General features: G+C 40.6%; 1 protein-coding gene across 2 annotated transcripts in view; it reads left to right on the top strand.

Annotated features, from left to right (window-relative positions):
• The first annotated feature begins 338 nt into the window (after window positions 1-338).
• The window catches only part of pdxdc1 (pyridoxal-dependent decarboxylase domain containing 1), a 35,145-nt gene continuing 18,687 nt past the window's right edge, over window positions 339-16,796 (top strand). The window contains exons 1-14 of one of the 2 annotated variants that reach the window (XM_082530210.1): window positions 339-579; window positions 1,641-1,920; window positions 4,623-4,719; window positions 5,141-5,209; window positions 6,517-6,600; window positions 6,695-6,841; window positions 8,091-8,280; window positions 8,748-8,816; window positions 8,911-8,989; window positions 9,206-9,290; window positions 10,457-10,505; window positions 11,167-11,268; window positions 11,413-11,538; window positions 12,120-12,170. In XM_082530210.1, coding sequence (XP_082386336.1) covers window positions 4,646-4,719; window positions 5,141-5,209; window positions 6,517-6,600; window positions 6,695-6,841; window positions 8,091-8,280; window positions 8,748-8,816; window positions 8,911-8,989; window positions 9,206-9,290; window positions 10,457-10,505; window positions 11,167-11,268; window positions 11,413-11,538; window positions 12,120-12,170 — 1,125 coding nt within the window. In that variant the 5' untranslated portion in view covers window positions 339-579; window positions 1,641-1,920; window positions 4,623-4,645. Of the gene's footprint in view, window positions 580-1,640; window positions 1,921-1,961; window positions 2,279-4,622; window positions 4,720-5,140; window positions 5,210-6,516; window positions 6,601-6,694; window positions 6,842-8,090; window positions 8,281-8,747; window positions 8,817-8,910; window positions 8,990-9,205; window positions 9,291-10,456; window positions 10,506-11,166; window positions 11,269-11,412; window positions 11,539-12,119; window positions 12,171-16,796 lie in introns of those variants that run through there. The other variant, XM_082530211.1, reaches the window with a different exon arrangement.

Genomic DNA, 16,796 nt, shown 5'->3' with positions numbered 1-16,796 from the left:
CCTGCAATTTATTTTTACATGCGCTCTGAATAGTGGCACAAAAATAACGCCATAAGAATGTTGCTGAGGCACACTGTTTATTACGATCACAGCCTGCTGTCTATAACAGCCTCACTATCTTTCTTGACTTGTTTGTGCGGGGATTCCTCCCACACGTGTGGGCACCACCATCAATACCAAGCTGGTATAAGACGTAGTTTTGTTTTGAATTGTGTCTTCTCTTTGTCATTGTTTCACAGAACATCATGCTGTGGCGATAGTCAAATTGGCCAGCAGATGTCACTGTGGAGATGGCTTTCACATTCTTTCAAAGCCCGACACGGATGTTCCGAGCGTTTCAGTGTTTCAGGAAGCGTCGCAAATGCAGATTGTGAGAGTTGAACAAAACAACACAAGACAATCATTTTGGCTGAGATGAAAACTATAAACTTACTGAAACCTAAAACTTAGACAGCACACTAAGGCTCGGAAACACTGGCCCAGGGAGCCACTGGGGGGAAGGCAAGAGGAGACAGGGACTATGTAGACACAAAAGAGGGATAATCAGGGGAAGTGGAGACCGCTGGGAGAACAAGACAGGTGAGCAAAATCACAGGGGAAGTATTGGAGACAAGAGAGCATCTAAATAAAACAGACGCACACTCAAACAAATAGACTTAATACAAAAACAAAAGAAAAACAGAAACAAACTTGTTTTATTTATTGATTTGTTTGGCACTTAAAGCTACAACACTGTTTCTTTAGCATTAGATACACTGACCATTAGAGGTGGGAATCACCATACAGCCCACGATACGATATTATCACAATACTTAACGCACGATACGATATTATTGCAATTTTTTTTAAATATTTTGCAATATTCAGATTCTGTACATAAAGGTAAACTTTATCAATATTCATTTTTATCTAATAACAAAGTCTCACACTCAGTCTTTCTCTCATTTCAGTCAGTTTTATTGTTGACAAACTGAACGGTTTGTATTACAGTCTAGTCCAACTTAACTGAATGCAACCATCTGGTACAATTATAGCTATTCTGAACTATGCAATTTGTGAAAACTATGCAGCCCCTTCAGCAACAGAAGAATTTGAAAGTAAATTAAAACAAAATATAATTTATATTAAATAAAAAAGTTTTAAACTTAATTAAAATAAAACGTCTTAAATTAAAATAAGTAAACTGTAATGTTTATTGCTGCCATAAAAAAAGTTAAACACATTTGGACAGTGTCAGGATTCTTGCTCAGAAAAAGGAGCTGATCAACATGCTCTGAAGTCAGAGCATGTTCCAGTCCACAAAAACTTTTTTTGTAACAAAATATCGATTTCTGCTGTCCCTGTATCGATACATTATTAGCAAACAAAATATCACGATACTACACAGTATCGATTTTTACCCCCACCCCTACTGACCATGAGATAATTTCCAAGAAAAAAAAGTTAAAATGTTAATTTTATTTACTCGTTACCTTGGGGTTTTTCTCTGTTAAATTTAAAGTTTACTCCTTTTGGATCACTTTTTTCTCACTAAAAAACATGTCCTCCCAAGGAGTAGTCTGCGATTTAACACGCTTTGTATTTTTGTTTACTTATTTATTTGTAATTTTACTGTTTTATTTCTGTGTTCGTTAAAATAGAAATTTTAAAAAATGCCACCTGGACAGTCCTGTGACAAAACCATGACGTCAGCGTTGCCAGCGTGGAACGAAGGCACGTCGCACGTCAGGTCCAGGAAGTAAACTCTCCGGTTCAGTCTGCAGGAAACTAAAAGAAGTCGGAGCAGTAAATACGTGTCCAATTCAACATTTCAGCACGCAGCTCTCCAGACCGGACACTGCGGCGTGACATAGCTACAGATTTTCTGCATCCGTTTGTCCGGGGTGCACAGCCGGCCAGCCTGTCAGCTGAGTAGTGAAGGTAAGTGAAAGAGAGGAGAGAGAGCTCGGTCCGTGCTGTGTGTGACGGACCGAGCGGGGTGGGCGCGCTTGCTCGTGTGTGTCTGTGTCCTGCAAGCTCCGCGTGCCCGCGCGGACGCACTGCTCCTATGCGCTGTCCTCTCGCCGTCTTCTGGGTGGAACCTCTACCAAACCTGTATTTCTAAGGGGACCTATGGAGCAGCCCTCGCCATAATGTACACTAAAGTGGTATGGCAGCTGGTGACACTGCTTTGCTGTCAGGCCAGGAAGGGACAGCAGCCTGATGTGACATCTACGAAACTCCTCCCCCAACAGGACAGCAGCAGTGCGCCTGTCAGAGCATAGATTTGGAGCAGATGGTAAACTTTTTTCCATTTGAAGCTACACTATCTTCTAATACAGTAATAACACTGTAGCAGGCTAAAAGAGTCAAAACTTAATTCAAACACAATGCAAAAGTGTGTACAGCAAATATGGATTTGATTTAGGGCTTTCTATGCTTCTATGTTTATTGATAATTAATCGTTTTTGTGATTATTTTTTCTTTTTAATTGAACACAATAATGTAATAATGCACAATATTCAAACATTATCTTGTTTTCGTATACTGTATGAAATCCCCTTTGTGGAGCATTTCCTCATAAACGCATGTGATTTCAGTAAGTAAGTAAGTAAGTAAAATTTTATTTATATAGCACATTTCTAGATAGAGATCACAAAGTGCTTTACAAGATATAACAGATTAAAAAGACAAAATACAAACAAAGTTAGCAAAAGGCAGTAGCTGTGTTTACGTGGTACAATGCATCTGGCAGGGTCTCTCGTGAAAAATTGATTCGGGGTGAGTGGATGACGTGTGATTGTGCCTCTTTACCTTACTATCTTCACCTGTGGCCACTAGCCATGACCAAAAGAATGACATCATGGATAAAAGTGGTATAAATGAGCTTTCTCCAAAAGGGACTGTCTGGCTCTCTTCAGATAAGTGAAGAGAGATCAGAAAACCACCTGCTGCATCTTAACCACGGCTGAGGTAGTTTGGCCATCTGAATGTGATGCATCCTGGCTGACTGCTAAGTGAGGTGTTTCAGACGTGTCTGACTGGGAGGAGATGACTTAATAGATGGTATATTTCTCTTTGGTATTTAGGTCACAATTAGCAGTTTTATATATATACTGGTAATATATTTGAAAAATATGACATTAGTAACATATTAATGTTGGTGTTTGATGTGGGCACACCTCCATCTGTATCTCTGCAGTAATGTTTCAAACATTAGGCTCATAAAAGTGTGTTTTGTGCAGCAGCTGTGCAGAGTAAACACAGTGAAGTTCAGATAGTCCACACACATTTGAATGCTCTACTGTATTTTACCAATGAAATGTAAGCCTGTCAAGTACATAACCTCAGAGTTACAGTGAACAGCTGCCAAATATTCAGTAGCTGGATTAAACTCTCTGGTTAATCTGTCATGGAATAAAAGGGAATGGGCCTCACCTCGTCATTGATCTGTTTGTCAGTCAGTTGTGCAATGACTGACAATGTCCAATGAGAAACGGTGTATAAACGTGGCTGTAATTGCTAAACATTTAATGCAGTACTCTTTAAGAAAAACCTATTAAATGAAAGCTGAAAGTCTGTGCTTCAAACATATTTTCACTTTGCGAAAGTCTTTTTCTCAAATCTTAGTCCTCACTATACCCCTGTGGTTTTTATTGTGTTACAGAGACAAGATGAATTTGCATGTAATGATGTGTATACAGTACATTGGATTGTAACCCCCATATTATTCATTTATTATGTATGTACTCTATAACAATAGATATCTCTTATTTACAAGTGTTAGTGAAGTGGCTGCTGGTTTAATTAGAGAAGCTATCACAATGTGTTACTGTGAGCTATCGGGCAGCATTTTTCAGTGTTTCTTAATATTTAATAGAATTAAATAGTTCATCAAGAAGGTAATGACAAGATTAATTAAGAATCACAGTAGCTATTTGTTGCATTTGTAATCACTGTAATGCTGCACTTGTGGAATCTAAAGTATTTTATGTCTTCTGTCAGAGACATGAAAATGAAAATGAATCCCAGGAATACATGTGTAATTTCTGTCATTACAATCAGCTGTGAGATAGTATGTAAATAATATAAATGTGTTAGGATATTTTTGAACTTTATAAAAGCTTCCACTGTGGTTTACATTACACTACACTACTGGTAGTGCTATGACATGGCTGGAACAATCCCCATCCCAGTCTTTGCATGTTTCTTTTCAAACTTTTTAATTTGAACCCAATTTCTTTTAGTAGAATAGATCATTTATCCATTTCCCTATGGCATAAAGTAGTTCTTTATATTTTGCTTAGACGCAGCGATTTATTGAAGCGTGTAAACACAAAAGGACAGCATTTATTTGTTAACACACTGAGCAGGCAAACGCTCCTGTCCTTTGGTAACTTTCAGGAATCGTTTTCTTGGTTTCTTGATTCCAAAACTATACAAGTAATAGCTATAGAAGTGCCAGTCCATCTGTTTGACAACATTCATAACACCACTGGAACCTCCACCATGTTGTACAGTCTGCAGAAAATCAGTGTGCTTGAATGTACATGTGCACGTTCAGTGAATGAAATTTGTCACACAAGTGAAATTGAAACAGTAATGATGATTATAAAATGTCAGTGTTTTTAAATCTCTTCCAGCGAGCACTCGCATATTAAAGAATATGGTGGACTCCACGTTGGATCAAGTGGGAAAAAATCTGAGTGAAGCCATGAGGTTCCTGGGAGAGGAACAGAGGTAAGAGTTCATCACACTGCAGGTACAAAATAATATCAGCAAACTACCAAGCAATTATCTTGAGTTAGGGATTGTGACCTCACCAATGCAATGCATTATGGGACCGCAACATACAAGTCTGAGTTATTGGAATATAGAGAGGTAGATTCTTGTTTTGGGTTTGAAAGTTTAATTGTGGACATTGGAAACTCATCATAATGTTGAGCTGCTGGGCTGTAAAATGATAACTGCACTTACACAAACCTACTGCTGCACTAAAACGTGTTTGTATTGACATTTAATGCCATAATAAAAAGATATAAAACTACTTCATATCTGAATTACCTTTATTTTTAAGATACAGAGTACAGTCAACTGCAGGGCAGAATATTACAACACGGAAAGCGAAGTAACACTTTGCAAAATCTGTTTGTTTATTTAGAGAGCCGGAGGCAGCAACAGAGAGACAGCATTTCAGCAGAAGCTGCATCCCTGGACCCCTTCAGGGAGAGTAAGGCACACACACACACACGACAAAAACACATACACTCATATTCACACACAGGCAGTTCAGGTTGAAGATTGTTTTCTTGGCAGTTGTGATATACAGAAGTAAATTCTAATTGTCTTGTTAATGTGGGAGAAAGAACATGGAATCCTCTTTTTTCACAATACTGCGTTTGTTAAGAATTCACAGTGCTTCACTTGTTCCACATTTTATCGTGTTACCCTTATGAGATGTATGTATTAAAATGTAGTAATGTAAACCTCTATACATAATGACAATGTGAAAAAAAATTGCTTGAAATTGTTGCAAATTTCTTAAAAATAAAAAAACAACATAAATATTCACTGCCTTTGTCATTCGAGTCCACCTGTTATAAATTCAGTTAACTGGACATGATTTGGAAACGCTCACCCCTGTCAGTATAAGGTCCCATATCAGAGCACAAACTGAGCCATAAAGTCCAGTGTGTTGTGTGAGGACCTCTAAGACAGGATTGTATCAAAGCACAGATCTGGGAAAGGCTACAGAAAAGTTCTGCAGTATTAAAGGCCCTAATGAGCACAGTGGCCTCCATGATGAAGGAGTTTGGAGCCAGCAGGACTCTTCCTACAGCTGGACCTCTGACAGAGCTCCAGCATTGCTCTGTAGAGAAATGAGAACCTTCCAGGAGGATAGCCATTTCTGTTGCCAGTCAGGTCTGTATGGTAGAGGGGGCAGATGGAACCCAAGCCTCAGTAAAATACACATGACAGCCTGACTGGAGGAAACCAGGCACTGCTCGACACTTTGCCAAAACCATCCCTGCAGTGAAGTATGGTGGTGGCAGCATCATGCTGTGGGGCAGCAGGAACGATGCAGGAATGTACAGAGACATCTTTTGTGTGCGGAAAACATGTAATCCATTTTAGAGAAAGGCTGTAGCATGGTTAAATGTGAAACAAATCAAGCACTGGGAATACTTTCCAGATGCACTCCATTTATCAGTGTTGAGTCTGTGTAGATCAGAGAAAAAAATACATTTAAACTTGTGCGTCCTGATTTAAATTTTATTTTTTTTGAAGTCACTGAACTGATACCAGCAATACCAGTGAATCAGCACTGGAAACGAGAGACGGCAGAATATTTCCTGAATAGGCAAAGATAAGTCCTACTTCTCAACAAGTTTCAAAGTGAATATAAAGGGAGGGATAGAGAGAAGCTGACAGGGAACGCTTTGTTGTTGGACTTTTAGATTTTGCTCCACTCACTTCAGTACATTATAGTACATTTGATATGAACTGTGAGAACTGTTCCTCATGTCTCCTGTGCAGTGGTCAGGATGTTGCCACTGTACTGCGCCTGGTTCATAACCTTATTCATGAAGAGGAGGATGAAGAGGATAAACCCAGTCAGAAGTAAGTCAGTTTTATTTACATACCGCCATTTCACAATAATAGTCCGCACAAGGCTAATCAGAAAAGGCTCATCAGAAAGTGCTGTGTTCAACAGGATGCAGAATGTGGGTGAACACGGTCAGATGGCATTGCTGGGTCACAGCCTGGCAGCCTACATCTCAATGATGGACAAAGAACAACTGCGAAAGCTGACCACTCGGATCCAGTCTGACACCACCCTGTGGCTCTGCAGGCTCTTCAGGTATGACCCTGCAGCTGTGTGTCTGTGGAAATCACCATCATGCACATGCCATATGACATCTTGTCTTAATTATTAAAAGATTTCTGAAAATGAGGTCTACAAACATGCTGACTTGGTGACTTCTTCAGACTGATAATAACAGGACCAATTCCTTTTCGCTACAGACTTCATGAAATATTTACAGAAGAATAAGAAGTATTGTTTGAATTGATATTGTTTCTACAAAGCAAGTTTTGATTTTGCAAGGCCTGACGAGGAAGGCACCAGGAGCACCTCTACATTATGTTTTGGAGGCCACCTTTCCAGCTCCCCTCTTCATGCAAATGAGCTTGCTATTTTTTAAAATAAAATCTTAAAAATATGCCAATATAGAACAGAGTCCTAATATACTGCCGTTATATTTAGCATCTAATTTTTAACAGTTCTTCACTCGTCTCCATCGAGTCAACCCTCCCTGCACTCCCTGCTTCACCTCTCTTGTGCACTGTCTATTGCTTCGGTTGGTTATCCACGGGTATTTAAACTCATCCAGCTTCACTCTTATACCTGTCTCCCTCTCATTCACACGCATATATTTGTCTTGTTTCTATTGACTTTATCTCTACCATTCCACGCTCTCTTATACATCTGCGAACACCGCAGAGACTCCGGCCTGACCTCAAGTGTTAACCTATCCATCACCAGTGAAAGCAAGAAGGGGCTCAGAACTGATTGTTGATGTAATCCCACTCGCATCTTGAACCCATCTGTAACACTAGACATCTCAGCACTGTGTTGCTGTCCTCATTTCATGTCCTGTACCGGCCTCATATATACGTCTCTGCCACTACTGACTTCCTCATGTACTGCCACAGTTGCTCTCTTGGCACCCTATCGTATGCTTTCTCTAGATCTACAACAGCACAGTGCAGCTCTTTATCGCCTTTTCTATATTTCTCAATGAACACTCTCAAAGTGTTCTCATCCTAACCTGGCTTTATCAAGTCTTTCTCATAGCGTCATAAATGGCCTGTATTTGTATAGCGCTTTACTTAGTCCCTAAGGAGCCCAAAGCACTTTACACTACATTCAGTCATCCACACATTCACACACTGGTGATGGCAAGCTACATTGTTGCCACAGCTGCCCTGGGGCGCATTGCAGAATCAAAACAACAGAAATATTTCTCATAATGAAATTTGCTTATTTGGACTATTACTTTAATCCTTTTGCACTGTCCAACCGTCCATGCTGCTCATCTGTTCCTCAGGTATGAGAATGGGTCTACCTGCTTTCATGAGGATGACAGGGATGGCCTTGTAAAAGTGTGCCGGCTCGTTATCAACGCTCGCTATGAAGAATATGCCACTGAGGGTTATGTGGTCCTAAACACCAGGCAGCCAGTCATCTATCAGAGTGCCTCATGCAGGCCTGGTCTCGGACAGCATCTGTGCAGCCAGGTAGGATGGCTGGGACACACGAGCTTTAAAAAAGGCGTGTGTAAATACTTTATAGGAATACACCTAAAGTCACGGTAATGGCAGATCCAATCCTACACTACCAACTAATTTTAGAAGTAGAGCACTATTCCTTTAGTTTTGGGGTGATTAATCATACATTTTTTGTCAATGTATGTAACAATGTGTTTACCTAGCATGATTGCTTCGAGGGGAAAGGCACCAGAGATGACACTGCTTTTATCCTTTGATTCCACTTTTTTTTTTTAATCAAACCTGAAATAATAATATTGTAACTTATACACTTCAGACTTTTTCCTTCATTTTTCCTTTGTTTTTTTTGGGGTTTTTTTTTGGGGGGGGGGGGGGGGGGTGGAAGGACAGTATTACCATTATATAGGATCTCTTGTACTTCATCCAGTTGAATACACAATAGATAGTGATTTTCATGCCAGTGTTTGTATCATTAGCTTGGCCTGCCTCTCTCCAGTTTGTGCACAGTGCCATGCAACACCCTCTTTGGATCCCAACACCAAATGGTAGGAGAACACAGATTAGAAAAACACATACACCTATCTGTCAGGTAGTTTAGATAAAAACTATTTTGGCTTGGATCCTTTTTGTCATCGTCAGGATGTTGCCCTGTTGGAAAAACTCATCAAAGAGGACATAAATACAGGGAAGCTTCCTTTGTTGCTGATTGCCAATGCAGGTAAATGACAGTCACAGTTTATACATTGCACTTTATATATATCTGTGCTTAAAGAGTTAAAGATGATACATTTGATGGTAAAACAGCAATTCAGAATGCAGAGAATACTCTGCATTTTGAATATGAACTTCAGTGACTTAATTATATGTTTTTGGTATATTTCCATTCATCCAACCATCCATTCTCTTCCACTTATCCATTATTTTAATTTTTCAGGTACCCCTGGAGCAGGGCACACAGACAAGTTAGGTCGACTGAAGGAACTGTGTGATCAGTACAACATGTGGCTTCATGTAGAGGGGTGGGTAGCTCCTGTCAACCTCTAAAATAGATGGATTGCAAAAACAAAACAATTTCAAATGGATGTTTAGACTGATTTTATATTCATGCAAAGTACATTTTCGATGACCCAGCTTCTGTGATATTATGGTGGCTCGAAAATGATACTTGGTTGCTGCCAAGCAGCTGAAAAAAAGAAGCCAATTTGTTTGGATCAATCCGAACACTATCTGTCAGGTTATGTGGGTTATTGTTGAGGCAGCAGTCTAAGCAGATATGCTCAGACTTGACTCTGGGCATAGACTACCATGACCTGGATGACTGTGAACCTTCACGGACATGTGTGAAACATTTGACATCAGTGAGCCGTCCCAGTCATACGTTCAAATCACCCCAACTGCTCCTTGCTCTCCACACTCTAAGCCCCTTCTCAATGGACGAGCTCTTTATCACTAGCCCTTTCTCCAAGGAAGAGCTCAACTACATTTCTGAGAAAACTAATTTCCACTTCTTGTATTTGCAATATCATCATTTCAGTCAATACCCAGAGCTCAAGGACATATCAAAGGGAAGAGAGTCGCTCAATCAGTGAATTGTCATCTTTACTTTCACATTCAGCTCACTCTTCACCATAGTCAATCAGTACAATTCTGCTATCTGTCTCTCACTCAACTCCCTCCTTACTCTTGAATAAAGCCCCAGAAACCTAGACAGGGTACTCCATCCTTTTCCAGCTGAGAACCATGGCCTAAGACTTGGAGGTTCTCCAGTCTTTGCCTAGTGAGGCTAACATAACCACGTCATCTGCAAAAAATAGACAGGTAAGTAGAGCAACACTTCCCCCTGATGGTTTGCCAGAATTGCTTTGAGGCAGACTGAAAGCCTATATTCGTGGCCTAACCAAACCAAACCACCCCTGCCTGCTGCCTCTCACCAAAGACAACTTCAAAAGAACAAAATTGAGCTCTTCTTCAGGAGACCGGTTCCAGAAATCTAGCTGTGTATTGACGTGATCCCAATTATGTCTAACTCTCTTGTCTTCATCCATTTTCTTACCTGTACAATTATAGCAAAAGCTTGGTTTGCACTGCTCTTTGCCACTAATTCTTGAAGAAAAAGTGGAGTTGTTTTTTTTTTAAATTTACATCGCTGCTGTAATGTTAGCTGATTATGTGTTTTCTTTTTCAGGGTTAATCTGGCAACCCTAGCACTGGGTCAGGTCACCTCTTCTATCATGGTAAACTTATATTAAAATCTATCCAATATGGGGTTATACTACAACTGTAAAAAAAGAAAGCACACTCCATTGAAATTCAAAGGTTTTACATATCAGGACTTAATAAAAAATTTTTTTTTACCGGATTCCCGTTCTTGTGTCCTATGGTAAATGCCAGTTAGGATCCATGTTGCCAGGCAGTGAGCACAGGGCAAACTAGAGGATATTGGGCACTTTACTGTTACCAGTACTACCTTCTATGACAATCTTTTGGCAATTGGAGGTGTTGGACTACCTGTGGGACCTCCATAGGATCCAGATACCATCTCATGCTGCCAGTAGTGACACTGACCCCAGTCAAATGTAAAACAGTCAGCTTTGGCGGTTGTCTCATTGTCGCCCCTCTAGTGCACTTGTGTTCATTAACACTAGAGCAGTTGAAACTGATGACCAACCCCTTTTACTACTTACCAGATATATCCCAAAAGTTTGAATGTCTTGATTCTTCACTGATTAAAAGTGTTCCTTTAATTTGTTTTGAAGATACAAGTGAAAGTTTAGAAACTCAACAGAAATAAGAGCACTTGATTCTCTCCTTCCCACAGCCTCCAATGTATGCGCCATTCTTGTAAGTGTTAATGTAAGTTCTGTGTATCGGTATTGGTCTTTCATGTCTCTGCAGGCAGCCACCAGAAGTGACAGTATGACACTGACACCAGGTCCGTGGCTAGGACTGCCGGCTGTGACTGCTGTCACCCTCTACAGACATGAAGACCCTGCACTGGTGGGCTGACATCATTTTCAGAGAAACTGAAAGAGTGCATATTGTGATCACTTTTGTGACATCTTTTGGTGATCCAGTGGGGTCTTGGGAATTATGTTTGTGCAACTCCCTCATTGCTCTGCGTCTCTGTACTGTGTCTCCCAGTCTCTGGCAGCAGGTTTAACTTCCAGCCACCCTGTGGAGAAGCTACGGGCACTGCCTCTCTGGCTGTCCCTACAGTACCTTGGTCACAATGGAATTGTTCAGAAGATAAAACACGCTACTACTCTGGTGAGGATTACTAATATAGGAAATATGTCTAGGATATGTACATAGCTACATTTCCTATATAAAATGTCAACGCGTCATCTTAAAGACTGCCTTATTGGTTTGTCAAAGCAGAAAACACAGTTACAACCAATGCCCTTTATTTTGCATAGCCATTGTACAGTTTCAGGACCATGGAGGAGCCTGTGATTCAGTATTGAGTCTTCTGTCAGTACAGAATGTTATATGTCACAAGATCGGTTCATTGGTTCAATAGACTAACATTAGTTTATGTTAGCTAACTAGTAAAAGAACCAATAATTCGTTTTCATTCCTCCCCATATCAACAACCTCCATGTGTAGAACACAAAGAAGCCATCATTTTGTGTGCATGATTACACACATGATTGCTTTGCAATGGCTTTGCAATGATGGCTTTGCAATCACAGTGATTTACTGTCTGCTCTTGAAACAACTGCTCGCTTGAATCAACTGTCTGTTTACAGGAAGAGGGTCCTAAGGCGATTGGTTAAAAGTTTACATTTATTTCAGGAATGAATGCATGACATGTTTGCACATTTGACTTCTTTTTGTCTCCCTCCTAGAGCCAGCTGTTCCTTCAGAAAGTACAATCTCTAACCTGTATCAAAACATTGGTAGGTGAATTTTTCATGTTCTGAAATTAATCATGATGTGTACCATACTAAAATGTGCAGACTTAGCTCAAAATGAAGGATGGCTTCTACGAGTAATGTTAATGAATATGAAGGAATTCGTTTTTAGCAACTGATTACAAAATATCCAGATGCACCTCAGTAAAAAACCCAAAGCAACAAGCAAACAAAAAAAAAAAAAACGCCACAATTTTGCAGTGTGCAATGATGAAACTGAATATCATTTGCTGAAGTAATAGTTTGTTAAAGTATTTAAATTAGTGTGTGACAAAAATTGTCCAAGATGAGCCGTAAATATCAACAGGATTACAAAATACCTTTTAAGATGAAAGATGTGAAGATGGGTGTGTATTATGGTGTAGAGATGGCACGATACCACTTTTTTATGTCCGACACAATACCGATATCATAAATTTAGATATCTGCCGATACCGATATGAATCCGATAAAGTGTATTTTTTAATCAATAAAACTGTTTTTTTTAATATCTTGCTGCATTTTGTATAAGTTCATACTCAAGTTTAATAAAAAAAACACTAAAGCTATTTAGTTATACCTGTATGCAAATAATACACTGCACCCAAAATATTTCATAGTTCAGCAATACTGATCAATCTAATAAACTTAAACCTGCACCATCCTCCCTATTCTGGTATTTTAAAGAGTACTTAGCAGAAAAATTTAGCAGCCTAACTAATAGGGCTGCCAACTCCCAGCAAAAGAAAAAAACATAGGGAGCCACACCCCACCCTCCACCTCATGATGCTTAATCAACGTAATCAACTTTATTTTGATGCAGTGTGAAAGAAATTGCACAGAAATCAATTATTTTCAAGAGTAATTAAATAGATTCAACATCTCTCTTCAACAGAATTGCAGACTGCACAGATGGTACCTTCTCAAAGGAAAAAGTACTGTAGCTTACTAGGATATATTAGACTTTATAGTTACTATATACAGTAATGGACTTCTATATTCTTTTACATCAGATAAAAAACTTTGGGTGTAAGATTCAGATAATTATTTATTAAAAGCCAGACATTTTAAATGAGAATAAGAAAGAAAAGTATGTCTTTGTGCCCCCCTTTCCCTGTTAATGGCCTAACTGCCCCCCTGGCTAAACTTTGCTAGACCCGCCCCTGCACAGTTACCAGCCGTCAGCTACGTAGAAAAGGATCCTGGTGTGGAAAGTAATATTAAATAAAATCTAACAGCAGTTTATCAAGCTTAAACATGCTGCTGTTGTTTAGCCGCTGGTTTCCTCTTTCTGGTGCAAAGTGGGCCAAAAACAAACAAGAGAGAAAAGCCGATCAGCTGATCATTGATCAGTTTCATGATTGCAGTAGCAACAGGAGAGGGAGGGAGAGAGAAGAGGCAGTCGCTCCATATATCAGTTGTTAAGCTTAACGTGGGAATGCTTTACTAACATTCAGAGATGAACTTACACACTTTCTTTACTTCTCGCTGGGATAACTTTCTCGGAGATGAAATGCCGGTTTGGTAGCGAGGCTCCAAATGCTCAACCAGACCGCCGACAGGTCTCGCAGACCACAGCCGCTGAGTTACGCCGTGTCGCAAGCTTTGTGAGATGCTTTCCTGATATTTAATGGATCGGATTACATTTTTTTATTTCTCTCCGATATCCGATCCAGTAATTTAGGTCAGTATCAGACCGATACGTAATATCGGATCGGTCCATCCCTATTATGGTGTATTAGGGCCAGGTTTTTATGTATAATAATTATTTGTAAAATGTGTGATTTAAACAAAATATATATATCTTGGGATCTGCTGAAATCCTGAATGCTGAAATGCTGAAAATTGGAAGCAACCTTTGAATCTTATTAGCTCAGAACTGAATAAAATATATATATTTTTAAATGTGACATAAATTGCCAGTAACATTTGAATAAGACAAAAGTAAGGGATAAATTAAATATTAGGATGCACAGTAGGATTGTACACGACTAGTTGACTAGATATCTGATCGTTGCTATGGTCACACATACTAGTTGTTTAATCTCATTGTTAATTTTAACTGATGGTCAGTTTGGGTAAATAGCTGTGTCATAAATGTTATGCAGCTCTCTGCATTGTTGTTGAAAAGTCTGATCTTTTTGTTAACACTATTGTTGTTAGTTCTTTTAAAGACAACACAATGAGAATGTGGATAGAAGCCGATATGAGCTTTTTTAAAGGTGGATGGGCTCTCCCTTGGCAATAGTGTGAGGAGTTGAGTGATTCAGGAGGGGCCCCAAGTAGAGCTGCTACTCCACCACATCAAAAAAGCCAGCTGAGGCAGTCACATCCTAGGTAAGGTGTTCAGGCTGGCCATGTCCCACCGAGGGGATAGATACAGGACATGCTGGAGAGAAATTATGTCTCTCGGTTGGCCTGGGAACACCACATAAGGTGGAGAAGGTTGCTAGAGAGACGGAAGTCTTGTCGTGACACTTTCCATTCGCAAGTTATTAGTTGTTTGGATATGAATTTGTCATATTTCAACTTTTTTGTAACATATTAAACACTGATTTGTTTTAATGTTCTTCTTCTTTGTTTGTTTGGAATATAATGTGGAATATTCATAATGCACAATGCGAGGTGCCACACAGGTAAGTGGCATGAGTCATTATTGAAGGATGTGATTAGTGACCCCCAACATGAAGATGGTTTTGTGTATTCCACGGGCTAGTTGTCAGGCGGCTTTTGCCTCCTGGTAGGGTCTTCCTTGGCAAATTGGTCCTGGGTGAGGGGCCAGACAAAGAGCATTACAGAAGACCCGTATGAGTGTAAGATCAAGGGAACCGTTCACCCTTCCCAGGATGGAGTTACTGGACCCCCAACCTGAAGCCAAGCCCGTGCAGGGGAGCTGAGGGAGAGCGCCTGGGGGCCAGGCCTCAACCCATGGGGCCTGGCCGGGTGCAGCCTGAAGAAGGGACATGTGCAGCACTCCTGTATGCTTACCACCTGCAGGATGCTCTTTCCCCACCTCTCTGGTGGGGAAAGAGCCTGAGCTAGTGTGTGAGGTTGAGAGATAATGACTAGATATAGTTGGACTCACCTCAACACAGGATTTAGGCTCTGGAACCAGTCTCCTGAAGAGGGCTGGACTATGTCCCAGTCTGGAGTTGCCCTTTGTGAGAGGCAGTGGGCTCGGGTGGGTATCTTGGTATCCCCTCACCTTGCTGCCTGTATATTGGAGGTTTTTCCAGTGGACGAGGGGGGTTAGCTCATTTATGCACCAAATGACAGTTCACAGTACCCGGCCTTGAAAACCCTTGGTGGGGTGCTTGAGAGTGCTTCACCTGGGGACTCAGTGAGACCTGAGGAAGGGGCGTGACTAAGAGGAATGGCCTGCCTAATCTGAACCTGAGTGATGTTCTGTTACTGGACTCTTGTGCAAACCACACTTTGTCCATAACAAATACCGTGTTAGAACCTAAAGGTGTCCATGAGTACATGTGGCACCAGGACACTCTTGGACACTTGGGTGTCCAAGAGAGGGGCTGAGCTGAGCTGTCAACTGATCAGCATTCTCCCCCACCACCTAATCCAACTCAACATCAGTGGTGGGGGAGGATGCTGGACAGACCTGGCACACCTAAACATATAGTGAGGGTGGTCTGGGAATGCCGAGCAGAGGCCCTGGTCCCGAGATCTTCAATTTGCACCTTAGACAGAGCTTCTAAAGGGAGAGGTGGCATTCCAAGGGAGACTAGGGACATTGAGTTCAAATGAATCATGTGCAGCACCTCTGTTGCTGAGGCTGCTGCACTGGGCTGCAGCCACAAACCACCTGTCATGGTGGTAACCGGATGGTGGACACCGGACCACACTGTGTATAGTGCAGAAGTTCACATAGCTCCCATGACAGGGTGGAGTGCTCCTGACTTCAAATAAGTATATTGTTAGACAGTAAACGGAATACTTTAAGTACGAGGATTTCTATAGACAAAAGCATGAATGTGCCATGGGCTCCCCAGTATGACCCACTATATCGAACCTTTACATTAGAGGAAGCTCTTGGCTCTTTCAAAGTGATAACATCTAGCGACTGATACAGATAGTTGGATGATATTTGGGTCAAAACCTGTGCTGTTCACATCAACTCAGTGGAAATAAAAAGTTCATCTTGAAAGATACAAAAGATAATCGTTTTCTGTTTCTGGCCTGTGCTGTTGGATTTGAGGAGGATGGAAGGCTCAACACAAGTACTCGACAAAACTCCCTAAAAAAAAAAAAAAGCTAAGGGAAATAGTTATATACTGTGCAATGCAGCAAGGAGTTGACAGACCTCAACACTGGAGAAACAACAGCAGCCAGATAGCAAAACATAGAAGAGCTACCTTGACAGGACAAGGCTCAGCTCTACACCTAGACTCAAAGGATAAAGGTCACTCACTTGAGGACACCACTGTTCATGTTTTGTAAGACAGATGGTTTGAACGAGAAGTTCACATAGTTCGCATGACAGGGTGTTCTCACCTGAAACTTTTGGTGGCAATAAACCACACCTTTTTTCACACTTTGGCTCATGTGATGACACACTTGATTAATAGTGGGTCCATGACTTCATTCTAGTCTTTTTCGTAAATTGTGGTTATTTGT

Source organism: Aulonocara stuartgranti, assembly GCF_965226115.1.
Source record: "Aulonocara stuartgranti genome assembly, chromosome: 4".
Lineage (NCBI taxonomy): Eukaryota > Metazoa > Chordata > Actinopteri > Cichliformes > Cichlidae > Aulonocara > Aulonocara stuartgranti.
The sequence above is the reverse complement of the archived record's forward strand: the minus strand, read 5'-3'. Positions and strand labels throughout refer to the sequence as shown.